The 26,105-nt window shown below is 45.1% G+C and overlaps 1 protein-coding gene across 1 annotated transcript; it reads left to right on the top strand.

Annotated features, from left to right (window-relative positions):
• Nucleotides 1-553: 553 nt before the first annotated feature.
• On the top strand, nt 554-25,644 carry lamtor1 (late endosomal/lysosomal adaptor, MAPK and MTOR activator 1). The gene is made up of 5 exons (XM_072576745.1): nt 554-695; nt 11,766-11,914; nt 17,682-17,759; nt 20,208-20,331; nt 22,585-25,644. Exons 1-5 carry the CDS (start codon nt 654-656, stop codon nt 22,675-22,677), a joined length of 486 nt encoding a protein of 161 aa, XP_072432846.1. The 5' UTR covers nt 554-653; the 3' UTR covers nt 22,678-25,644.
• The last annotated feature ends 461 nt before the right edge of the window (nt 25,645-26,105 follow it).

Genomic DNA, 26,105 nt, shown 5'->3' with positions numbered 1-26,105 from the left:
ATTTGGAAGCACTAGCTTTCAGAGCACTGCTCCTTCATCAGGTGTTTGTCCATCTGAAACAGCTCAAACTCCATGGGCAGAATGGCCAAATAACCCTGAGCCCAACTGGCAACCAACTTCCTGGTCAATGTCACGTGGTGGACAGAATGATTGACAGCCGGCCGGATCTGATGTCAATAGACGGGCTGATCCCAGATGAGCGATTGTGCGAACCGGATCTGATGTCAGTAGGCGGGCGGTCTGGCGACGATTGACAGCTGTGGCGGACGGACGTCAGGGGGTGGGCGTGACCTAGGGTGATTGACGGTTAGGGCGGACGGGATGTCCGTCCATGGGCGTGACGTCAGGTGATTGACAGTCAGGGAGGACGGGATGTTAGTGCATGGGCGTGACGTCGGGTGATTGACAGTCAGGGAGGACGGGATGTCCGTCCATGGGCGTGACGTCGGGTGATTGACAGTTAGGGAGGACGGGATGTCCGTCCATGGGCGTGACGTCGGGTGATTGACAGTCAGGGCGGACGGGATGTCAGTGCATGGGCGTGATACCTGGTGATTGACAGACATGGGCGGATGTGACGTGGAGGTTGCTAGGCCCGATCATGTGATGGTGTAAATAGGGAGGCCGCGGCCTGCGCTCCTCCTGTTCCCACCATGGGCTGTTGTTATAGCAGCGAGGGCGACAGCAGCGAACAGGTGAGAACCACCCTCGAACACAATGCGGGTACCCACCTTCTCCTTCAGGTACCTGGCAGTATCACCTGGAACCTCATCCAACCCCCTGCAGGAGGCTGCGGCGACCCTTGAACTGGGGGAGCCTGACCCCTTTGGACTAGGGGCGGCCTGGGGGGGGGGGTTGGATAGTGTCTGGCGTTAACCACGACCCCCCACCCCGGATTGTACGGGATGTCTGTGAGGAGTGCAGGTGCTGGAAACCAGAGTCTAGATTAGAGTGGTGCTGGAAAAGCACAGGAGGGTCAGGCAGCATCTGAGGGGCAGGAATGATGAAGGGCTTTTGCCCGATTTTCCTGCTCTTCGGGTTGTCTGTGTGGTTAACTGCCCCCATCCTTGCACTGGGAGGGGGTGGTGCGTGGGGTTAAAACCCCTCCCTCCAATCTTTGGTGATTATGTGGAATTTGTCTAAGTTTTCAGCTGCTAAATGATGCCACTTTTTGTCAGCTGTGTTCACTGGCATATCTTGCTCTTCTGAAACTTTTTTTTGCCCCTGGGGTGGGGGTGTGACTGGCTGAAACTGATCTGCTTTTAAAACGCTGCAATCATTGTGGTTAAGGATTTTAATAGTGAGGGAATGGTGTGGTATTTGTAAGTCAGGATGAAGTGTGGCTTGGACGGAGTGCTCTGTTAGATTAACCACATTCTCACCATTCACTAGGTGGACACCTTTCCTCTGAGTTCCCTGTTGGGATTGTATGACTGTTATGCCCTCCTCAAACCCTTGTAAATGATTTTAAAAACTCTTTTTTGACATTGTCTTTCACCATTCTCTTCCTCAAGGAAATAGCAGGCGCAAGTAATACATCAGAAATTTTGTATTTGTACTATCTGGTTCTGCAGTTTGGTGAGAATGGAAAAGGTGGTCTACTTCTAGAATCAGTTTCTTGTCCACGCTGGTTTCTGAGGAGTTAATAACGCCACTTAGTTGCAAACAAGTAACGTGGGTAAGCTCCGACTGATCCTTGAGTAAATGAGCTTATTGTGTTACCTTGGAGAGCTGATCTCACTTATCATAAATTGACACTGCTGAACAACAAGAATGTCCAATTCTTTTGTTGGAAATCTGGAGTTTCCAATAGCAAGATATGGTGTGAGATTACTTATTTCAGTGAAACAAATCAGGAGGAGTATTGAATGCTACAATATATGGTTAGGCTGGGTGATGTCTGTTGGCTGGCACAAACAGGATGGGCTGAACAGCCTTTTTCTGTCCCTTCAACTTTCTATGATTTTTGAGGAAGTTGGAAAGAAGTGTTTGTATTTCTGTGACACAAATAAAGCATTTCCTCAAGGGTAGTCTCTATTGCAAAATAGAAATGAGGTGACCAGATTTGTGCATGCTAAGATCTCCCCCCTCAAGAATTTCATTTTGCCCAGATAACTTTTTATTGTGCTGGTTGAGGGATAAATATGAGAGAACCAATAGTACCATGAAATCATTCACAGGCAGCTGGGTCATTGGTTTAACATTTCATCTGATTTAATGCTAAAAGATGTGGAGAGGGACTGGAAGCACATTCTCCTGACAGAGGTTCAGACACTATCATGACTGACCTTGCTGAGAAACCCAACCAAAGGTAGGGATTGCACCAATTTCAAGTGAAGTTTAAAATGCTGATGGCTAAAGGGACCGCAATGATGTTCATAAGTTAGATAGCATGTAGGTACAGCAAATAATTATGAGAGCAATAGTATGTTAACCTTTATAACAAGACTATTGGATTACAGGAGGGAAGGTGCATGCTTTGCTGTAATTGTAGAGAGTTTTGGTGAGACTTACCTTAATTATTTGTGTACAGTTTTTGCCTCCATATTGAGGGAAGGATGTACTTAGAGGGAGTGCAATGGAGGGTCATTGGACAGATTCCTGGGAGGTGAGGTTGTCCTGCGAGGACTGTTTTAGGAGACTGGATGAGTATGCTCTGGAGTATAGGAGAATGAAAGGTGAAAATTAGAAAATCCTTAGATGGATGAACAGAATAGATGAAGAATGTTTCCTCAGTCTCAAGTGTCTAATTCGGGGACAGTGACTCAGTCAAAGGGACAGACCACTGAGAACTGAGGTGAGGAATTTCTGCACTCAAGATTGTGTGTCTTGAGAAATGTTTACCACAGGGAACTCTGGAATCTCAATCACTGAGCGAGTCACTCACCTCCTGCCTTCCCAAAATCTGCTCACCATCTACAAGGCACAAGTCACCTGCAAATCTCCCTCAAAGCCACTAGTCATTCTGGCTTGGAGATATCTCTGCTCCTTCAGTGTCGCGGGGTCAAAATCCTGAAACACTCTCCCTAACAGCATTGTGGATCCACCCACAGGTCATGGACTACAGAAATCACCTTTTGAAGCACAACTAGGGATGGGTAATAAATGCTGGCCCAACTAATAATGTCCACATAATTAGCAAATAAAATAATTCATCACAGAAATCGACAAATTTCTAAATATTAAAGATGTTGGGGATAATACATTATTGCAGGAAAATGGCACTGGTGTAGTAAGTCAACCATGATCTAGACAAATGATGGAGCAAGCATTAAAGGCTTCATGGCCAATCTTCCTATTTCCTCTATTCTTGATCATAGGTTACAGCACAGAGTCCATTCAGTCCCTTGTGTCCATGCCAGCTCCCTGGAAATACATCTTAGTTTGTTGCACTCTTCCATCCTTTGCCCACAGCACTACAAACTTCGCCCCTTCAGGTGCATATTTAGTCCTGTTCTGAAAGACGATTGAATCTGTCTTCACTATATTCTCAGACAGTCTCTCTCAGATCCTAGTCACTCGTTGCATAAGAAAGCCTTTCTTCATCCAGATTAGGAGCTGAATTGGACCACTTGGGTTCTTGAAGTTATTCTACCTCATTGCATCCTCTTAAATCCCATCATTATCCTCCACAGTTCACAATGCCTGTACGATTTGTATCATATGCAGTATTTGAAATTCTACTCAACGCAGCCAAGTTAGGTTCCCTAATATGTCAAAAGCACTAGCTGGGCACTGACTCTGGGAATCCCCACCATGAACCACCTTCCAGGATAAAATACAACTGTTGACTATTACATCCCATTTCCTGTCACTCAACCGAACTTCTATTCATTTATGTGTGGTGTTTTTTTTAATTCCACAGGCCTCAACTTTGGCCGGATTGTTTTGTGGCACTTGTAACTGATTTCTAATACTTCCTCTTGATCAGTTTTAGCCTGTTTTGTCACAACTGCCTTCACTTTGACGCTCTCGCAGCATTTCTTTCCCTTTGTAAAGAATGGCAGGCATCCTGTCCATGCCCTTTAACTTGGTCACTAATTATTCAGTCGCCCTTTTGGGGCCCATCTCTACTCTTCTGTTTGCATACTTATCAAAGTCTTTTGGATTTGTTTTTGTTAGCTGCTGATCTTGTGTTGACTCTCTGCTTCAAATACATGCAAAGGAAGAGAGGCTAAAGGCCTCTTAGAGAATGAGGCTGCGGGAATAATAATGGGAAAGCAGGAAATGGCAGAAAGGTTCAATAACCCCTTTGTATCAGGCAACATTTTTCATGTGAGAAGATATGAACAGCATTCTGAAATTACTAAATACAAGAGGCCAAAGGTCAGAGGATGTTAAATACAATAACTACTATTGGTGGGGGGGGGGGGAGAAAAAGTGAGGGGAAATACATGGCACTAAATGGTATGTTCCCTGGACCTGATGGGATGAATCCTAGGATATTAAAGGAAGTATGATTCTGGATTAGTGGTGCTGGAAGAGCACAGCAGTTCAAGCAGTATCCGAGGAGCAGTAAAATCGACGTTTCGGGCAAAAGCCCTTCTTCAGCCCTGATGAAGGGCTTTTGCCCGAAACATCGATTTTACTGCTCCTCGGATGTTGCCTGAACTGCTGTGCTCTTCCAGCACCACTAATCCAGAATCTGGTTTCCAGCATCTGCAGTCATTGTTTTTACCTATTAAAGGAAGTAGCTGCATGGATAATGAATGCACAGATAGTAATCTCCCAGGAATCCTTAGATTGGACACTGCCAATCTAATACCTCTATTTATAAAGGCAAGGAGACCAAAACACAGGTGACTATAGGCCCATTTGCTTAACGTCTGTTTTTGGGAAAATGTTGGTCTGTTTTAAAGGATATAAAAGCAGAGTAGTGTATAATATGACCAAGCAGAGTTGGCATGGCTTTGTGAAGGCAGAATCATGCCTGACAAATATATGACAATTCTTTTGAGGGTGTAACAGGCAGGATAGACACTGGATGTGTACTCTGTTTGGACTTTTAGAAGGCAGTTAAAGTACCGTGTGGTAGACTACTAAAGAGTCGAAAAGTGTGGTGCTAGGAAAGCACGACTGTTCAGGCAGCATTCGAGGAGCAGGAGAGTTGACGTGTGTGTGTGTGTGACCGGCTGTGCTTTTTCAGCACCACATTTTTTTGACTCCGGCTCTCCAGCATCTGCAATTGTCACTTTCTCTTCCTTACAATAAGAGCCTGTGGAATTGGAGGGAGTCTGTTAACATGGATAGTGGATTGGCTAATTAATAGAAGACAGTGTTTGAATAAGGGGAGGGGGGCATTTTATGGTTGATACCTGGTGGTATGTGACAGGAATCTGTGCTGGGGCTGCAATTATTCACAACATTAATGACTTGGATGAGGAAAGTGAATGTTTTATCATTATTGCATCATCCACTGTACAATAATAGGTGAGAAGGCAAGTCGTGAGGATGACAGTCTGCAGATGGTTATTAACAGGTTAAGTGAGTGGGCAAAAGTTTGGCAGATGGGAAAATGGGAAGTTGTGTACTTCGGCAGGAAGAAGAGAACAACAGAAATTATTTAAATTACGAAAGACTGCAGACAGCTGTAGCACAGAGCGATTTTGAAGTCCTTGTTAATTTGCGATTTATTCACGTCTAAGATCAGTAGATATGAAAGGGAATGTTGGCCTTTTATTTCAAAGGGAATGCAGTCATTACGTTGGAGGGACAGTGGTTTACTTGTTAAAACTATATAAACCACTCGTCAAGGCAGCTGGGAAGTGGATTTTGAGCCCCTTCTGTAAGGAAAGGTGTACTAGTATTGGACGTGGTCCAGCAAATGAACAGTAAGCTGATAGCAGGTATGGAAGGAGAGGTTGAGTGGATTGAGTCTATACTCATTGGAGTTTAGATGAATGAAAAGTGACTTCATTGAATCATGCGCAATTGCAAAACTTGACCTACTCTTGGGAAATAAGGCAGGGCAGGTGACTGAGGTGTCAGTGGGGGAGCACTTTGGGGCCAGCGACCATAATTCTATTAATATTAAAGTAGTGTGGAGAAGGATAGACCAGATTTAAAAGTTGAAGTTCTAAATTGGAGAAAGGCCAATTTTGACAGTATTAGGCAAGAACTTTCAAAAGCTGATTGCGGGGGTCAGATGTTCGCAGGTAAAGGGACGGCTGGAAAATGGGAAGCCTTCAGTAATGAGATGACGAGAGTCCAGAGACAGTAAAAGAAAAGGCTGGTATATAAGGGAATGCTGGATGACTAGAGAAATTGAGGGTTTGGTTAAGAAAAAGAAGGAAGTATATGTTAGGTATAGACAGGATAGATCGAGTGAATGCTTCGAAGAGTATAAAGGAAGTAGGTGTATACTTAAGAGGGAAATCAGGAGGGCAAAAAGGGGACATGAGATAGCTTTGGCAAATAGAATTAAGGAGAATCCAAAGGGATTTTACAAATACATTTAAGGGCAAAAGGGTAACAAGGGAAAGAATGGGGCCCCTCCAAGATCAGCAAGGCAGCCTTTGTGTGGAGTCGAGGGAGATACTAAACAAGTATTTTGCATCAGTGTTTACTGTGGAGAAGGACATGGACGATATAGAATGTGGGGAAATAGATGGTGACATCTTTAAAAATGTCCATATTACAGAGGAGAAAGTGCTGGATGTCTTGAAACACAAAGGTGGATAAATCCCCAGGACCTGATCAGGTGTACCCTAGAACTCTGTGGGAAGCTAGAGAAGTGATTGTTGGGCCTCTTGCTGAGATATTTGTATCATTGATAGTCACAGGTGTTGTGCTGGAAGCTGGTGGTTGGCAAATGTGCCACTATTTAAGTAAGGTGGTAAGGACAAGCCAGGGAGCTATAGACCACTGAGCCTGACATCAGTGGTGGGCAAGTTGTTGGAGGGAATCCTGAGGGACAGAACGTACAGAGGAAACTCGATTATCTGAATACCAATTATCCGAATATCGGATTATCTGAATGAGATCTCGAGCTCCTGATAGAAACATTACATCAAAGACGTATGTCCAGCAGTGATCGTGTCTTTTGTTGACCGTAATTAAACAGGCGCTGTCTTCAAATGACTGACCTTCTGCGTGCCCCCACACTTTCCCTGGAATTCTACAGAACCCCCCCCCCACACGCGCGCACACGCACAGTCAAAAATTTGCAGTAACCAGTTGTGTATGTGTGTGAGCACTATTTGGAGACTTATGCCACAAATGCAGTCTTGTGGGTGTGCAGTCCGGATGCCCCGGAGAGGGGTTGGGGGTGAGGGCTCGCATGCTTTGTGCTGGGGGGCGGGGGGCCGGCGTTGGCCGGGTTTTGGCGGGGTGGGGTGGAGGGGTTGGTGTTGGACCAGCTTGAAGGTGGGGGTGTTGGGGCAGGGAGTCATGTGCTGTGTGCTGCTGCAGTCTCCTTTAAAACTCAGAGGAAAGGCATTTAATTGATTTTCCAAATAATTGATTATCTGAATGAAATAGTGCCTGCCCATCACGTTCGGATAATCGCGTTTCCACTGTACATGTATCTGGAAAGGCAATGACAGATTAGGGATAGTCAACATGGCTTTGTGCATGGGAAATCATGTCTCACAAACTTGATTGAGTTTTATGAAGAAGTAACAAAGAGGATTGATGAGGGAAGAGCAGTAGATGTGATCTATATGGACTTGAGTAAGGTGTTCGACAAGGCTCCCCATGGGAGACTGATTAGCAAAGTTAGAACTCATGGAATACAGGGAGAACTAGCCATTTGGATTCAGTGGAGCAGTAAACTCGCCGTTTCGGGCAAAAGCCCTTCATCAAAAGCCTGATGAAGGGCTTTTGCCCAAAACGTCGATTTTACTGCTGCTCAGATGCTGCCTGAACTGCTGTGCTCTTCCAGCACCACTAATCCAGAATCTGGTTTCCAGCATCTGCAGTCATTGTTTTTACCTGTTTGGATACAGAACTGGCTCAAAGGTAGAAGATGGTGGTTTTGGAGGGTTGTTTTTCAGACTGGAGGCCTCTGACCAGTGGAGTGCCACAAGGATAGGCGCTACGTCCACTACTTTTCGTCATTTATAAAAATGATTTAGATGTGACCTTAAGAGGTATAGTTATTAGATTAGATTCCCTACAGTTTGGAAACAGGCCCTTTGGCCCAACAAGTCTACACCAACCCTACCCAGACCCATTTCCCTCTGACTAATGCACCTAGCACTCTAGGCAATTTAGCATGTCCGATTCACCTGGCCTGCAAATCTTTGGCCTGTGGGAGGAAACCGAAGCACCTGGAAGAAACCAATGCAGACATGGAGAGAATGTGCAAACTCCACACAGACATTTGTCCGAGGCTGGGATCAAGCCTGGGTCCCTGGTGCTGTGAGGCTGCAGTGCTAACCTCTGAGCCACTGTGCTGCCACATGTTTGCAGGTGACACCAAAATTGGAGGTGTTGTGGACAGTGAAGAAGGTTACCCCAGATTACAACAGGATCTTGATCAGATGAGCCAATGGGCTGAGGAATAGGAGATGGAGTTTAATTTAGATAAATGTGAGGTACTGCATTTTGGGAAATCAAATCTTAGCAGGACTCATACACTTGATGGTAAGGTCCTAGGGAGTGTTAAAAGTTTCCTGAAGAAGGGCTTGTGCCCGAAACGTCGATTTCTCCTGTTCTTTGGATGCTGCCTGACCTGCTGTGCTTTTCCAGCAACACATTTTCAGCTCCTAGGGAGTGTTGCTGAACAAAGAGACCTTGGAGTGCAGGTTCATAGTGGAATCACAGGTAGATAGGATAGTGAAGGTGGTGTTTGGTATGCTTTCCTTTATTGGTCAGAGTATTGAATACAGGAGTTGGGAGGTCACGTTGCAGCTATACAGGATGTTGGTTAAGCCACTGTTGGAATATTGCGTGCAATTCTGGTCTCCTTCCTATCGGAAGGATGTTGTGAAACTTGAAAGGGTTCAGAAGGGAATTACAAGCTGTTGCTATGGTTGGAGGATTTGAGCTATAGGGAGAGGCCGAACATGCTGGGGCTGTTTTTCCTGGAGTGTCGGAGGCTGAGGGGGTGACCTTATAGAAGTTTATAAAATCATGAGGGGCATGGATAGGGTAAATAGGCACAGTCTTTTCCCTGGGATCGGGGAGACCAGAACTAGAGGGCATAGGTTATTTTTGGGGTGGGGGGGGGAGAGATATAAAAGAGACCTAAGGGGCAACGTTTTCACGCAGAGGGTGGTACGTGTATGGAATGAGCTGCCAGAGGAAATAGTGGAGGGTAGTACATTTGCAACATTTAAAAGGCATCTGGATGGGTATATGAATAGGAAGGGTTTGGAGGGATACGGGCCGGGTGCTAGTAGGTGGGACAAGATTGGGTTGGGATATCTGGTCGGCATAGACTGGTTGGACCGAAATGTCTGTTTTCATGCTGTACATCTCTATGACTTGACAGTAGATGTGAAGAGATTGTTTTTTTTTCCCTGTGTCTAGGACCAGAGGGCACTTCTCAGAATAGGGAGTCACCCTTTTAAGTCAGAGCTGAGAAGGAATTTCTTGAGGATAGTAAATTTGTGAAAATCTTCACCACAGATGGCTGTTGAGGCTGGGCCATAAGTGTATTTAGTGCTGAGATAGACAAACAGATTTGTATTCAGTAAGGGAATGGAGAGTTATGGGGCAAAGGCAGGAAAATGGAGTTGAGTTATCAGATCTCATTGATTGGTGGAGTAGACTCTGGCTGGATGGCTTACTTCTGCTCCTGTATGTTTATAATCTCTGTCCCTCTTTTCTTTCCTTACCTCCCTGTGAATGTTACATGAGCAGCCAGCTTTGGAAGTAGAAGTACCCCCCCCTTCTCCCCCCCCCCCCCCCCCCCCCCAATTTTGGGGGTAGATGGGAAAGTAGAAGCCATGAGAGTCAGCGAATGGCAGAGCAGGCTGGTGAGGCTGAATGGCCTACTGCTAGTTCTTGTTTTAACTCCCCTCAAATGACTGAGCGTTTTCACACTTCCCCCAAATCAGCATACTGCAGATCTGAAATTGGAAATCCGAAACAGAAGCAGAAAAGCTGGAAATATTCAGCTTGTTGCAGATGTTTCATCAGAAACTGTTGTGTTTGGAGTAGTTTTTTCATTGAAGATATTCCCTTGCAGGCGTTCTGGGGTGGGCCATAATTACCAGCCTTGTTACAAATGTCCACATCACAAGAATGAACAAAAGGCAGGCTTGGGTTTTCCGTTGGTTTTTCATTTTTTTTACCAAAAATGACAGTGGTTCCTGGATTGCTTATCCAGGGGAGGCAATGGCCTCGTGGTATTATCACTCTGCTATTAATCCAGAGACCCAGGGGACCTGGGTTCAAATCCTGGCACAGCAGATGGTAGAATTTGAATTCAATAAAGATCTGGAATTAAAGTCTATTGGTGAGCATGAATCCATTGTTGATTGTTTGAAAACTCATCTGGTTTAATAATGTCTTTTTAGGGAAGGAAACTGCCATCCTTATGTGGCCTAGCCTACATGTGACTCCAGACCCACGGCAATGTGGTTGACTCTTTAATTGACCTCCAGGCAATTAGGGAGGTGCAATAAATGCTGGCTTAGCCAGCAATATCCTTGTCCAATGAATAAATGAATAAAAGTTGTTGAATCCCGGTAGTAATATTTGTCAGTCTCATGGGCTTTTTTTAAGGACCTGTTCTGAAAAGATTGTTGCACAGTGCCTTGTGTACAGAAAGTTGGGATTTCTCAAGCCACAGCAGAGACTTGAGTGCCACAACCTGACTGACGCTCCCAGAGCTGCTGTTACAGTCCTGAGGTTTACAGCATGGAAAGAGTAGTTAAGGTGTATGGTACACTGGCATTTATCAGTTGCGGTACAGATTCTAAGAGCAGGGAGGTCATGTTGGCGCTGTACATTGGTTAGGCCACAGCTGGAGGATTGGGTTCTGGTTGCTGCACTGTAGGAAGATGGGATTATATTGGAGGGGGTGCAGAGGGGATTCACCAAGATATGAATTCACCAGGGATGGAGCAGTTAAGCTATGAAGAGAGGCTTCAAGAAAAATCTGGAAAGTTCAGGGTTTTTTTAAAATCAATTGAATTGGCGGCACGGTGGCACAGTGGTTAGCACTGCTGCCTCACAGCGCCAGAGACCCGGGTTCAATTCCCGCCTCAGGCGACTCTCTGTGTGGAGTTTGCACATTCTCCCCGTGTCTGCGTGGGTTTCCTCCGGGTGCTCCGGTTTCCTCCCACAGTCCAAAGATGTGCTGGTCAGGTGAATTGGCCATGCTACATTGCCCGTAGTGTTAGGTAAGGGGTAGATGTAGGGGTATGGGTGGGTTGCGCTTCGGCGGGGCGGTGTGGACTTGTTGGGCCGAAGGGCCTGTTTCCACACTGTAAGTAATCTAATCTAATCTAATCTGATTAATTTTCTCCTATGAAGTATGCTTAAATTCTGTCAACTCCCCTAATGGGATTTGAGCTGCTCTTTCCACAGCATTAGTCTCCCTCTCCCTCTGTAGGTAGGGCCTGGGGCTGTGTTGATGATCAGTGTACCCACTGTCTTCGCTGCTGTGAGGAACCTTGAGATCTAACTGCTGCAGTGACCTCTGGGACTGGAGGCCAAAACCGATTGCAGTGCACGGATCATCACAGCAGCTGTGTGTGGGGGAGTCTTTTGTTTTTGTCATGTTGATGAGTGCAGATTGAAGGTGTTTGCGATGTTGAGACTGAATAATCCAGTGCTCATGTTTTGTATTTTTCCCCGTTCCCTGTTTCCAGGATCGTGAGGAAGGAAAACCGCTCCTTATCCCTGTAGCCAACGCTGCCAGCAAATCATCGGGTGGCACTGATCCCGACTACCGCAGTATTCCTTCCCGCTTCCCAGATGAACAAGCTCTCCTTAACACTATTCTCAGCAAAACGGCACAGTGAGTATTGACCTTCTGAGTATGTGCAGGGACAGGGGGGCCCTGAGGGAGAAAGCAAATGCATAAATCTATCTGCTTTGGGTGAGGGCCTCAGTTTCCAGTTCCATTCTGTTCCACGTTCACCGATAGCAGCCATTTCAGCATTTGGCCCCAGTCCCCTTAACTTGATTTTCAGGAAGATTGGCTATGATTCCTGACTGTACTGGGACCAGTGTGAGTGTGGCATACCCCACACACCAGCTCCTATGTGTGGCTCACAGCTGTTTGTATTTACAGGCTTTAGGATTAACCATTTGGCCAAGGTTGTTGGGAGCTGTCAGCAATTTGCTTACTCTCCCATCTGTACCCCTTGTGCGCTGTTACCAGATACCTTGCCTGGATCCTATGTTTGTCTGTGCTTATGACCAGTATTGGACTCGTGACATGAGAGCAAGAAATAGCATTGCAGTCGCCTCCCTCCTTAAGCAAAGCTGCAAATAGTTGGTTTGGCATTGCAGAACTTGAGTATTACTGATCAAACACCTGTTTAGTTGAAGCTTTTTGCACTTTGCAAGAAATAAGTTAAACGGGAAAACATTTATACTTGAGAGGAGAGTGCTGATTGGTTGGCAACTGAACTCTGACTGACAAAGGTTTTGCTGTGGAGGCTATAGCTATTTGATGATTGACAGCTTTACTGCCAAGCACTGTTTTAATTTTATACCGGGCAGTTGAATGTGGTCAAGGTAACTCTGACAGGAGCAATGAGCTGGAAATCTAGCAGTATTACTTCAAAACCTGTACCAAAATGTCTAATTTAATCACCAAAATTGGTCAGTGTTTCTCCCTATTAGTGCAACCTAGAACAAAAGACTTCGATTAGGTTTCTTCAATAAACTCAACAATAACATGCATTGTAATTAAGAAATATAATCTTACGATAGATAGCAAAACCTGTCATCAAATAAACTGTTTTGGATTATAAACAGTATTATACTATATCCCCTTATCACAAACACTCAGGTTCATACAGCAATTGGACAAGACCAGCCAGCTCTGCAGTATAAGTGGGAAAGAATAGACAAAAATGGAAGAATACCCAGTAGGTTAAGGATTTGAATGCAGAAGATAGAATGTGTTTCTAACACCTTTTTTTGAAGTGAACCAGAGAATGACTGTCAGCTATCCTGTTAAACTGAAACAGAGTGTGAGTGCATGTTCTTTCTGTCTGTGAAGAAGGCCCTGTATGGTATTAGATATAGCTGCCAGTACATGTGTGTGCTATGCTGAACTTGACTGGCAATCCTAACTTGGTTATCAGTGTAATATGTTGGACGTTCTGGACAACATTTGCTCAATAATTCTATTGCAGAATCAAATCTAGTGTTGGATCCTGCTTTCAGTTTTGCAAGGATGGGCTGGCTGAACATGATCAGTTTCCGGATTAGTGGTGCTGGAAGAGCACAGCAGTTCAGGCAGCATCCAAACAGCTTTGAAATTGACGTTTCGGGCAAAAACCCTTCATCAGGAATAAAGGCAGTGAGCCTGAAGCGTGGAGAGATAAGCTAGAGGAGGGTGGGGGTGGGGAGAAAGTAGCATAGAGTACAATGGGTGAGTGGGGGAGGGGATGAAGGTGATAGGTCAAGGAGGAGAGGCTGGAGTGGATAGGTGGAAAAGGAGATAGGCAGGTAGGACAAGTCCGGACAAGTCATGGGGACAGTTACTGAGCTGGAAGTTTAGAACTAGGGTGAGGTGGGGGAAGGGGAAATGAGGAAACTGTTGAAGTCCACATTGATGCCCTGGGGTTGAAGTGTTCCGAGGCAGAAGATGAGGCGTTCTTCCTCCAGGCGTCTGGTGGTGAGGGAGCGGCGGTGAAGGAGGCCCAGGACCTCCATGTCCTCGGCAGAGTGGGAGGGGGAGTTGAAATGTTGGGCCACGGGGAGGTGTGGTTGATTGGTACGGGTGTCCTGGAGATGTTCCCTAAAGCCCTCTAATAGGAGGCGTCCAGTCTCCCCAAAATAGAGGAGACCGCATCGAGAGCAACGGATACAATAAATGATATTAGTGGATGTGCAAGTAAAACTTTGGATGTGGAAGGCTCCTTTAGGGCCTTGGATAGAGGTGAGGGAGGAGGTGTGGGCGCAGGTTTTACAGTTCTTGCGGTGGCAGGGGAAAGTGCCAGGATTGGAGGGTGGGTTGTTTGGGGGCGTGGACCTGACCAGGTAGTCGCGGAGGGAACGGTCTTTGCGGAAGGCGGAAAGGGGTGGGGAGGGAAATATATCCCTGGTAGTGGGGTCTGTTTGGAGGTGGCGGAAATGTCGGCGGATGATTTGGTTTATGCGAAGGTTGGTAGGGTGGAAGGTGAGCACCAGGGGCGTTCTGTCCTTGTTACGGTTGGAGGGGTGGGGTCTGAGGGCGGAGGTGCGGGATGTGGATGAGATGTGTTGGAGGGCATCTTTAACCACGTGGGAAGGGAAATTGCGGTCTCTAAAGAAGGAGGCCATCTGGTATGTTCTGTGGTGGAACTGGTCCTCCTGGGAGCAGATCCGGCGGAGGCGGAGGAATTGGGAATACGGGATGGTATTTTTGCAAGAGGTAGGGTGGGAAGAGGTGTAATCCAGGTAGCTGTGGGAGTCGGTGGGTTTGTAAAAAATGTTAGTGTCAAGTCGGTCGTCATTAATGGAGATGGAGAGGTCCAGGAATGGGAAGGAGGTGTCAGAGATGGTCCAGGTAAATTTAAGGTCAGGGTGGAATGTGTTGGTGAAGTTGATGAATTGCTCAACCTCCTCGCGGGAGCAAGAGGTGGCGCCAATGTAGTGGAGGAAGAGGTGGGGAGTGGTGCCGGTGTAATTACGGAAGATCAACTGTTCTACATAGCCAACAAAGAGACAGGCATAGCTGGGGCCCATACGTGTGCCCATGGCTACCCCTTTGGTCTGGAGGAAGTGGGAGGATTCAAAGGAGAAATTGTTAAGGGTGAGGACCAGTTTGGCCAAATGAATGAGTGTCGGTGGAAGGGTACTGTTGGGGATGTCTGGAGAGGAAAAAACGGAGGGCTTGGCGGCCCTACTCATGGTGGATGGAGGTGTAGAGGGATTGGATACCCATGGTGAAGATGAGGCGTTGGGGGCCAGGGAAACGGAAGTCTTGGAGGAGGTGGAGGGCGTGGGTGGTGTCTCGAACGTATGTGGGGAGTTCCTGGACTAGGGGGGATAGGACAGTGTCAAGGTAGGTAGAGATGAGTTCAGTGGGGCAGGAGCATGCTGAGACAATGGGTCGGCCAGGGTGGTGAGGCTTGTGGATCTTGGGAAGGAGGTAGAACCGGGCAGTGCGGGGTTCCTGGACTATGAGGTTGGAAGCTGTGGGTGGGAGATCTCCTGAGGTGATGAGGTTCTGTATGGTCTGGGAGATGATGGTTTGGTGATGGGGGGTGGGGTCATGATCGAGGGGGCAGTAGGAAGAGGTGTCCTCAAGTTGACGTTTGGCTTCAGCGGTGTAGAGGTCAGTGCGCCAGAGTAAAGCTGTCTCTTTACAGATCCAATCAAATGTTCCCAGAACACACATGGCAATGTGTTAGATACAGTATAAAGTTGTCCACTCCTTAAAACTAAAATTTAAAAAAAAGTTCCTCTACTCTTTTAAACTGAAAGTAAAGCTCTGTTGACACTGTCCCCATCAAATAATCTCAGGAGAGTTAAAGCACAGGGTTAGATACATGGTAAAGCTCTGCCTCCGAACCTCCCCATCAAACATTCTCAGGATAGGTACGGCATGGGATTAAGTACAATTTTTTTGTTTTGCTCTTTCCAAACCTCAGCCTTTTGTGTCCTACGTACAAGTAATGTTTCTGTTGGAGATGCATCAATTCTGAAGATAACTTTGTGTTGAATTCTGGACATATTAGATGTAACTCTGTTGGTCCAATCCCATTGAGATATGAGCCTGGGTTAGTGGAAAGTCCTCTAACCAGTTACTGAGACGCTGGAGAAGGTCAATAGAGGACAAACATTCAAGATGCCAGACTGAAAAGGAAGTTGCTAAGTGAGGAATAGAAATTACAAGAAAAATTGTCCAAGCTGACCATCTTTTCTCTGTCACTTGATAGAGGAGTTTCAGATGACAAGGTTGTTCCCTTGGAAAGGTATAGAGAAAATGTTTGCTTCTTTTTGAAAACGTATGTAAAGTAGCACAGACTAACAAAGACTGCCCAAAGTTAAAAATCACAACACCAGGTTATAGTCCAACAGCTTTAATTGGAAGTACATTAGCTTTCGGAGTGTCGCTCCTTCATCAGGTGATAGCGAAGGAGTGACGCTCCGAACGCTAATGTGCTTCCAATTAAACCTGTTGGACTATAATCTGGTGTTGTGATTTTTAACTTTGTACACCCCCAGTCCAACACCGGCATCTCCAAATCAAGACTGCAAAAAATTACAAAGTTGTGAATGCAGCCCAGTCCATTGTGAAAACCAGCCTTCCTTCCATTTGAGGTTCAGTTAGTAAGTTTGCAGATGACACCAAAATTGGAGGTGTAGTGGACAGCGAAGAGGATTACCTCAGATTACAACAGGATCTGGACCAGATGGGCCAGTGGGCTGAGAAGTGCCAGATGGAGTTTAATTCAGATAAATGCGAGGTGCTGCATTTTGGGAAAGCAAATCTTAGCAGGACTTGTACACTTAATGGTGAGGTCCTAGGGAGTGTTGCTGAACAAAGAGACCTTGGAGTGCAGGTTCACAACTCCTTGAAAGTGGAGTCGCAGGTAGAAAGGATTCAGAAAAGATTGACAAGGATGTTGCCAGGGTTGGAGGGTTTGAGCTATAGGGAGAGGCTGAACAGGCTGGGGCTGTTTTCCCTGGAGTGTCAGAGGCTGAAGCGGTGACCTTTTATAGAGGTTTACAAAATTGAGGGGCATGGATAGGGTCAATAGACACAGTCTTTTCCCTGGGGTCGGGGAGTCCAGAACTAGAGGGCATAGGTTTAGGGTGAGCGGGGAAAGCTATGAGACCTAAGGGGCAACTTTTTCATGCAGAAGGTGGTACATGTAAGGAATGAGCTGCCAGAGGATGTGGTGGTGGCTGGTACAATTGCAACATTTAAGAGGCATTTGGATGGGTATATGAATAGGAAGGGTTTGGAGGGACATGGACTGGGTGCTGGCAGGTGAGACTAGATTGGGTTGGGATATCTGGTTGGCATGGACGGGTTGGACCGAAGGATCTGTTTCCGTGCTGTACATCTCTATGACTCTAATGAATCTAAATGGGAATTCAGGTGAAGCATTGTTATCCAGAGAGTGGGGAGGGTGTGGTTGGTGCGAGTTGTGTAGATGCATTTAAAGTGAAGCTGAATAAATACAAGGAAGAAAGAAATGAAAATTTAAGCAGATGGTGCAATGCACTCGAGTGGCAGAAAACTCCTATGGAGCATCAATGTCACCGTGGGCTAGTTGAGCTGAATGGCTTGTGCTATGTGAATTCTGTTTATTCTTGCTGACTACGTACTCCTTATTTGGATATCCTTTGGGCTTTCAGGAATATTTGTCTGAGTTTTACATTCCTTCCTTCTTTGTTTCGAGATGGGTGCGAGGTTGGGTGGAGATGTTAGCTTCCTTTTTGAAGCTGCTATGTAGATGGTACCAATTGTTCTCTTCCTGTGTGTATTTTTCTTTTGCACCTGCGTTGCTGTTCAGGCCATTCAACCAAACACACGCATGAGATGGTCAGAAGCAAGAATGAACACAGTCCCCTGCTGCAGCTTGCTAATGCACTTATCCTTCCACCCCCAGTAATATCATTGATGTGTCGGCAGCAGATTCCCAGGGAATGGAGCAGCATGAGTACATGGATCGTGCACGACAGTACAGGTGAGGAATGGCTGCTTACCTTAAAGACCCTACCAACCTTCACATAAACCAAATCATCTGCCGACATTTCCACCACCTCCAAACAGACCCCACCACCAGGAATATATTTCCCTCCCCACCCCTTTCCACCTTCCGCAAAGACCGTTCTCTCCGTGACTACCTGGTCAGGTCCATGCACCCCTATAGCCCACCCTCCCATCCTGGCACTTTCCCCTGCCACCGCAGGAACTGTAAAACCTGTGCCCACACCACCTCCCTCACCTCTATCCAAGGCCCTAAAGGAGCCTTCCACATCCATCAAAGTTTTACCTGCACATCCACCAATATCATTTATTGTATCCGTTGCTCCCGATGCAGTCTCCTCTATTTTGGGGAACATCGCCGGGACACCCGCACCAATCAACCACACCGCCCCGTGGCCCGACATTTCAACTCCCCCTCCCACTCTGCCGAGGACATGGAGGTCCTGGGCCTCCTTCACCGCCGCTCCCTCACCACCAGATGCCTGGAGGAAGAATGCCTCATCTTCTGCCTCGGAACACTTCAACCCCAGGGCATCAATGTGGACTTCAACAGCTTCCTCATTTCCCCTTCCCCCACCTCACCCTAGTTCCAAACTTCCAGCTCAGCACTGTCCCCTTGACTTGTCCGGTATTGTCCTACCTGCCTATCTCCTTTTCCACCTATCCACTCCATCCTCTCCTCCCTGACATATCACCTTCATCCCCTCCCCCACTCGCCCATTGTACTCTATGCTACTTTCTCCCCACCCCACCCTTCTCTAGCTTATCTCTCCACGCTTCAGGCTCACTGCCTTTATTCCTGATGAAGGGCTTTTGCCCGAAACATTGATTTCAAAGCTCCTTGGATGCTGCCTGAACTGCTGTGCTCTTCCAGCACCACTAATCCAGAATCTGGTTTCCAGCATCTGCAGTCATTGTTTTTACCTCCTTAAAGATCCTCAAGTCAACAGATTCCCTTTTGGCCAAATGTATCACAGGTTTAACATAGCTGGTACATGTTGGGCGGGAATTGTTTTGGATTTGCTGCTGGTTATGCTTTGTGAAATAGCTTGAGAACCCCATTGTTGCTTGTTGAAATAGAGACACCGGGAATGTTTACATCCGATTTTTCAAATTTCATGACATAAAAGCAGACATAGGCCATTCAGCCCATTGAGTCTGCCTTGTCAGTCAGTGAGAACATGACTGATTTGATAAACCTCTCTCCACATTCCTGCCTTTTCTCCTTTACCCTTGATTCCCTTATTGATTAACAATCTGTCTCAGCCTTGAATATACTGAATGACCCAGCCTTGATACCCCACTGTGATAAAGAATTCCACAGACACTCACCCCTGAGGGAATAAATTCTTATTCATCTGTCTTGAATATGCAGCCCCTTATTCTGAGATGATGTCCTCTGGTCTTAGACTCTCCCACAAGGGAAACCACATCCACCCTGTCAAGTCCCCTTAGAATCTTGTATGTTACAACAAAATCAATTCCCAAACTACTCACAAGACAGTCTCTCCATACCTGGATCGAGGCCAGACTGCTTCCAGTGCCAGTCTATCCTTCCTTCGATAAGGGGCCCAAATCTGTCTCCGTATTCCAAGTGTGATCTGTGTGGTTCCTTTAATGGTTTAGCAAGATTCCCCTATTTTTGTACTCCTTTGCTTTGAAATAAAAGCTAACATTCACTATTACCTATTGAATTTGTAGGCTGTCTTTTTGATTTATGCATGATAACTCCCAGATGTTGTAGCTTTCTTTAGTTTGTTTTTCCATTTAAATAATCTTGACTCCTCTATTCTTCCTGCCAAAGTGCATACCCTCATTTTCCCACATTATATTCCTTCTGCTAAGTTTTTGCCCAATTGCATTGCCTATATTTCTCTACAAAGAACTTCTGCAACTGCCGCTCCAAGCTCCATATCATCCTGACTTGGAATTGTATCACCATTCCTTTGCTGTCAGGAGTTAAAATCTGAGAACACCAGAATGCAGCATTTAAGAATTCAAATCACCTTTCTTCAGGGCAACCTGGGATGGTCAATAAATTTGGCCCAGTCAGCGGTGCCCACATTCTAGCAATCAGTTTCTCTTTAGAATTGTAATGTCAATTCTAAAATGCTACATTTTCCTGTAATTTGTCTGATGACTGATAAGTGGCACCAATGTCAGTGGGATACTTTGTGACTAATGAGTTATGATCTGGATCATGCTACTGAAAAGGGTGGTCATAATAGATTCAGTAATCCCTTTCAAAAGGGCACTGGAGAAATTTGTGAAGGGAAATAGTTTCCATAGATTGAAGTGTTGGATTCTAATTATTAAACCGTTCCTTCAAGGAGCTGCTTCAGGCACAATGGGTTGAGAGGCCTTCTGTATGTATGTTTTGAAGCAGAGATTGGTTACAACTTTCAGCTTTGGTTATTTTTGTCAGCACAAGGTTAGCGATGATCAGTGGATCGACACAGTGTAAGCGAGTCACCTCCCTGCCAACGTTGACCAGTCAACCACACCAGGTTTTGGCCAGTGAGCCCGTACCTCCTTCAGACATTCAGCAGGTATGTGACATTGCCACTAGAGCCAGCAAGGGAGCATGGTTGTGGGGAAGGAGCTGGGAGTGGCTTCATGTGCTTTTCATTTCTAGCCATGGAATCACTTTTTCAGACACAAGGTTTGCAAAGGATGCTGTTTGCCTCCTGGTTGGGTGTTTGCTGGAGAGCAGGAGCATGTGTGTGTTCTGGAGTAATATTCTTTTGTAAGGGATGTGGGGAAGACCTTTCTCTTCCTTTAATTGCTGATGGCCTCTTTGGTTGGTGGTCTGGGGGTTGGCCTGTTTACAAACTGAATATTGACATTACTGTGTTAACCAGTGAATTGGAAGTGGGGCAGGAATTCTGGTTTGAATTTAGTCAAAAATCTATTTACTTCTAGACTACAGTAATGTCTCCCCAGGGTGATTCGTCCTGTACAGTGATGGAGTGGAGTGTGGATGATGTGATAAAATTAATCCCAGTCATTCATAGCAGTATGGCGCAATGAAGGGAGAATGCCGGGAGCAGCACCATGTGTTCCTAAATATGAGGTGCTAAACTTGTGAAACTACAAAGCAAGGACTCCTTGCATGCCAGACAGCAGAATCAACGAGTGACAGACAGCATTGTGTGATCTCTGTGATCAAAGATCTGCAGTTCTGTCACATCCAGTCTTGAATGGCAGTGTACAATTAAAACAGCTGACAGGTGGAGCATCCACAAATATCCCCATCCTCTGTGATGGAAGAACCCAGCATATCAGTGCAAGAGATGAAGCTGAAGCATTCACAACAATGTGAATTAGCTAGAAATACCCAATGGATGATCCATCTCAGCCTCTGCCTATGCCGCCCAGTATCACAAATACCAGTCTTCATTCAAATAAAACAAAAAAAAACAAACGCCGGAAATCTAAAACAGAAATTGCTGAAGAAACTCATGAGTTACGCAATGGTCTAGTAGTATTATGGTCAGACTATTAAACCAGGGGCTCGGGTAAATGTTCTGGAGACCTGGATTTCAATCCCACCATGCCAGATGGTGGAATTTGAACTCTATAATAATCTGGAAATAAGAGTCTAATAATCACCATGAAACCATTGTCAATTGTTAGGAAAAATGATCTGGGTCACTCAGCCCTTTAGGGAAGGAAATGTGCCATCCTTACCTAGTCTGACCGACATGTGACTTCAAACTCATGGTCGTGTGGTTGACTTGACTCTTAACTGCCCGATGGGCAATAAATGCTGACACAGCCAGTGATGCCCATATCCCATGAATGAGCTTTAAGATAAGGCCTGACGGCATCTGTGGAAAAAGAAACCGCTCACATTTCAAGTTTGATTAGTCATCAGAACTGTTCATTTTCAGCTGCTTTGTCAATGACCTTTCCTTTTCCCAGAAGTTCAGCACCAATCACCCCATTTCTGAATATTGCACATTCACAAACCCTCAGATGCTGAAGTGGTTAATGTTAAAATGCAGCACGATCTGGACAGTATCCAGGTTTGGGCTGACATGTAGTAACATTGACACCAGGCAATGATCATCACTATCAAGAGAGAATCTAAGTATTGCTCCTTGACAGTCGCCATCACTGAATATCCCAATATCAGCACCATCGGGGAGGCGGGGGGGGATGTTACCGTTGAGCAGAAACTGAACTGATCTTGCCATATGAATAATGGCTACAAGAGCAGTCAGAGGCTGGAATTCTGTCACAAGTAATCACCTCATGACTCCCCAAAGCCTGTCCACCATCAACAAGGGACAAGTCAGTCTGGATGGTGCAGTTCCAACAGCACTCAAAGCTTGACATCATTCAGGGTAAAGCAGCCTGATTGATTTTCATGATATTCGCCACTTCCAACATTCACTTGCTTCATCACCAATGTACAGGAGCAACAGTATATACCATCTACAGGATGCATTACAGCACCTCAAGACTCCACTGACAGCACTTTCCAACCTGTGACCTTTTACTACTCAAGACAAAGGAAGTCAATACATGGGAATACCACCACCCACAAGTTCCCCTCCAAGCCACTCATCCTATTGACTTGGAAATATGTTGCTGTTCCTTCAGTGTTGCTGGATCAAACTTCCTCCCCTAACAACATTGTGGATATTCCTACATCTCAACAACTGCATTGGTTCAAAGTGGTTCATCTCAAGGGCAGTAAGAGATGGGAAATTAATGCTGGTGTTTGGATGATGTCTTTGTGGGTGATTCTTGTATTTTGAATTGTTCTTTTTAAATTCCTGTTTTTCTTGTCTCAGATCTCTAAAATCGCTGCTTACGCGTCAAGTGCTCTTTCCCAGATCAAAGTGGATGCCAAGGAAGAACTTGTGGTGCAGTTCGCAATCCCCTGATATCTGGACCTGCACCAGATCTGGTTCTGTGAAGATTCTAACATTGGGACTAACTATTCTCAGACAGCCCTAGAGACACCTTCGATGCAATGGGCATCTGCACCCGTAAATCACGCCTAGTTTTTTTTAATGAAGCTCCTTATGCTGTAAATTTAGCTGATTTGATTTTTCAAGATTGTGGGATATTTTGAGTAAAAGCTTTAGGTGATTTATGATATGGGGAGAATTTAAGAAACACCGTTTACCTTCTTTTAACCACATTCTTTTTAATTTGATTTCTGCTACTCACTGACAGACTGTGTATAATTTTTCACCCTAAAAGATAGTGGGCATTTCATTTATTAAATATTGCACCCACCATTAACCTTTGTTCCCTGAAATACGTCCTTCTGTCATGAGATGTTCTTTGGCCTATTTTCCTGTTGAAGTACTATTTTTAATTTCTAATAATGGCTATTTCTGGGGGAGAAAAAACAGCGAACTGTTGGTCATGAATATGTTTGGAGTTGATTTTCTTTTTATACGTTTGACCCGGAGTGAGAATGGGTTCAGAGCATGTGTTGTACTCAGGTAGTTGAGGCATATGTTGCAATGTGCTAGTGTAGGGGCTTAGCTGTGAGTTAACTTGTTGCCACCACTCGTGCTCCTTATTTACTTAAAAGAAAACATTTCTTGAGTTCATTGTGGTTTGGGGACAGATTTGAACAATTTAGTCGTCTATTAGTGTTCTTATCTCCCATATTGCCCCAAGTGAGTTTTGTCTGAGTTTATTTCAGCTTAGCCATGGGATTAGGGTTCACTGTTGGAATGAGGTCTCTTCTCCCCACCATGCTAACTGAGGGGGCAGGGGATTGGAGCGAGATGATGTTGGTTCGTGGGCAGGGTTTTCCACAAGGAACATCTGTGTTAAGTTATCACCACTAAAACCACCTCTCGGCTATGCAGGCAACAACTAAATGGATTTGGTGGAAAGCTATCAGAAGCTGAACTGGGAGGTATTTTTGAGGGTGGTTGACATTAACGCACTTGCTTACTGTCTATCCTCGCTGAAGTCCTGATGGCAGTTACAAACTTGCATCCACTGACTTACCAGCTTGCCCCATTCACACTAGTTAGCTGTGAATCTAAACCAGCTTCTTGGAATCTCATAAAAATGAATGAAAGATGTCTTTTCGGGGCTTATAGGTTTAAAATATCCTGTCGAGGTGATTGTGTTTAAATCCTCCATAAAACAGTACACATTTGGCTGGCTGATGGCCTACAGATGTGACTCTACTCTTTTTCTCCCCCGGGAATTCTATCGAAAATAATTATTTTAACTAATTTTAATTTAGTTTTGAAGATTTTTTCATAGATCCAGAAATCAGGCTTTAACTATTTGCTGTCTGTGGTTTCTGGGAGAGAATCCACTGTTCTTGAAGGTATTTTAATTTACTGGATCCATTGCTACCTGAATTACTTTAATTCTTTATTGCAATTCAAACTTCAGAAATTGTGGCAAAGAATAGAGAATTGTTACTGCTCGTCCCCAAATCTCATTTTGTTTCCCTTTGCCTTTATAATCAGGTTTAAATTAGATTTGTACCAGTGTCTGCTTGTTGGTCTTATGCCCCATTTACTCATCACATCCCTCTTTTCTCACATACCCTACTACTATTACTGCCAGTCATTCTTCTTTTCAATTTTGTTCTTTTCCAATTGATTTCCACGAATTAACTAAAATCCAGGCATTTTAATTTACGGTTGATCCAGGATCTATGTTGTAAACAGCTTGTGGCACAGCTTCTCTCTTGGGGGGGGGGGGAGGGGTGTGTGTGTGTTAGTTTGTTTCCTTGCACTGTTACTGTGTTAACAGTTACTGCTGAGAGTGGATGCTGAGGATGGGAGGGCACGTGAAATTCAGCTGTTCACTGTAGTGACTAGGCACTTTTTAAAAAAAAACTTCATTCACATACTGAGAGATGTTCAGTTCAACCTGGCCTCTACTTCACTCACTTCCTGAGGGATAGGACACTTTGGGCTCAATTGGGTTAAGAATTTGAATTCAAACCAGATTCAGGTGACAGCCGTTACTTGAAGATTCTTCTACCCCACCTCTTCACTTCACCTCTTTTCCCAGTCATTTTCAGCTATTTAATGTTTTGGGCTATTACTTTCTTATTTCCCACATTATCCTCCCTCTCTGAGGAATTCATGCACACTTCAACTGACCTCCATAGCGGGTCTGGTCTAGTCTGCATCGTGTTTTAGGCAAAAAAGACTTTATAAACTGGAACTTTAAGACTTTTTTTCCTCTGCCTGCAGTGCAGATATTGTCTATGTAGAATACAGCAGCTCATGCAGTAAAATCTACGTGTCTCCTATTGATTTCATGTTGGAATGATGTGATTTTTGTTTTTAAAATGGGAATAAAATCAGATTTGACCCTGTGCTTAAACCCTAGTGAACCCTTTCTGCAGTCACCTTGTCTTGCCCTCCTTTTCGTGAAACGACCATTAGATTTCTTCAAAGCCAGCTTCAGATATCATATCAGCAACTGAGTCTGTGCTGAGTTATCTGATCATGGCTGCTTATGGGAGACTTTTTTTGTTTGCTGTTGACCCCGGAATTTAGAGGATCATACACCAGGAGGTTTCCTGTTTTCTCTGTGGTGATGACATGGGCTGACTTTGGGCTTGGGATTCATGTGTCGTGTATTTTATTGCTGCATAACCTGATGATTCCTGCTTTGTCCACTAAACAGCCAATTCAGTGAGGTACCAGAGCCTGTGGAACATTGCTTGCCTACCTTCCTTTCTAGGTCAATTTGCTGGAGGAATGGAGGGAGAGGAGGGGCAGAGAGCAGCAATTGTTGCCACAGCATCTATTTAACAAATGGAAATATGAGTTTGGTGTGCCTGGTATGTTGAGAAAAATGTGCTGAATTCAACCTGTTTGGATTGATCTGAAATAAACTTTCCAAGTATATCATTACCTTTTTTTTATTATTCTGTACACAGCATTCACTGACAAGGCCAACATTTTTGCTCATCCCTAACTACCCTTGAACTGAGTGGCTTACTCTGCTGTTCCAAAGGGTCAACCACATTATTGTGTGGGATTGGAGTCACACACACCAGAACCCACAATGCCAGCAGATTTCTTTTCCTATAGGACATTGCTGAACAAGGCGGCTTTTAGAACAATATGGCTACTTCATAGTCACCATTAATAAGACTAGCTTTATGTTCCAAAATTGAATGGAATTTGAACTCCTCCAGATGCTGATCTGACTCCTTTTGGCTTCTGTGTCTCCTTAAAAAGCAAGAATATGGCATTTTAGCAAGAGATTTCTCACCTCAGCAGCTTTTTATGTTTCAGATTCTTCAGTTGTATTTGGAGAATTGCCCATTTTTTTTCCTTTCAGTCCCATTCTAGTTGTTAAGAGC

This window comes from Chiloscyllium punctatum, chromosome 9 (genome assembly GCF_047496795.1).
Source record: "Chiloscyllium punctatum isolate Juve2018m chromosome 9, sChiPun1.3, whole genome shotgun sequence".
Lineage (NCBI taxonomy): Eukaryota > Metazoa > Chordata > Chondrichthyes > Orectolobiformes > Hemiscylliidae > Chiloscyllium > Chiloscyllium punctatum.
The sequence above is the reverse complement of the archived record's forward strand: the minus strand, read 5'-3'. Positions and strand labels throughout refer to the sequence as shown.

Excerpts from the sequence above, each read along its gene's own strand:
- lamtor1 (XM_072576745.1), top strand. The coding sequence starts at position 654 with ATGGGCTGTTGTTATAGCAGCGAGGGCGACAGCAGCGAACAG. Across the intron at positions 696-11,765 it reads AGGGCGACAGCAGCGAACAG|GATCGTGAGGAAGGAAAACC; the intron begins GTGAGAACCACC and ends CCCTGTTTCCAG. Across the intron at positions 17,760-20,207 it reads GATCGTGCACGACAGTACAG|CACAAGGTTAGCGATGATCA; the intron begins GTGAGGAATGGC and ends TATTTTTGTCAG.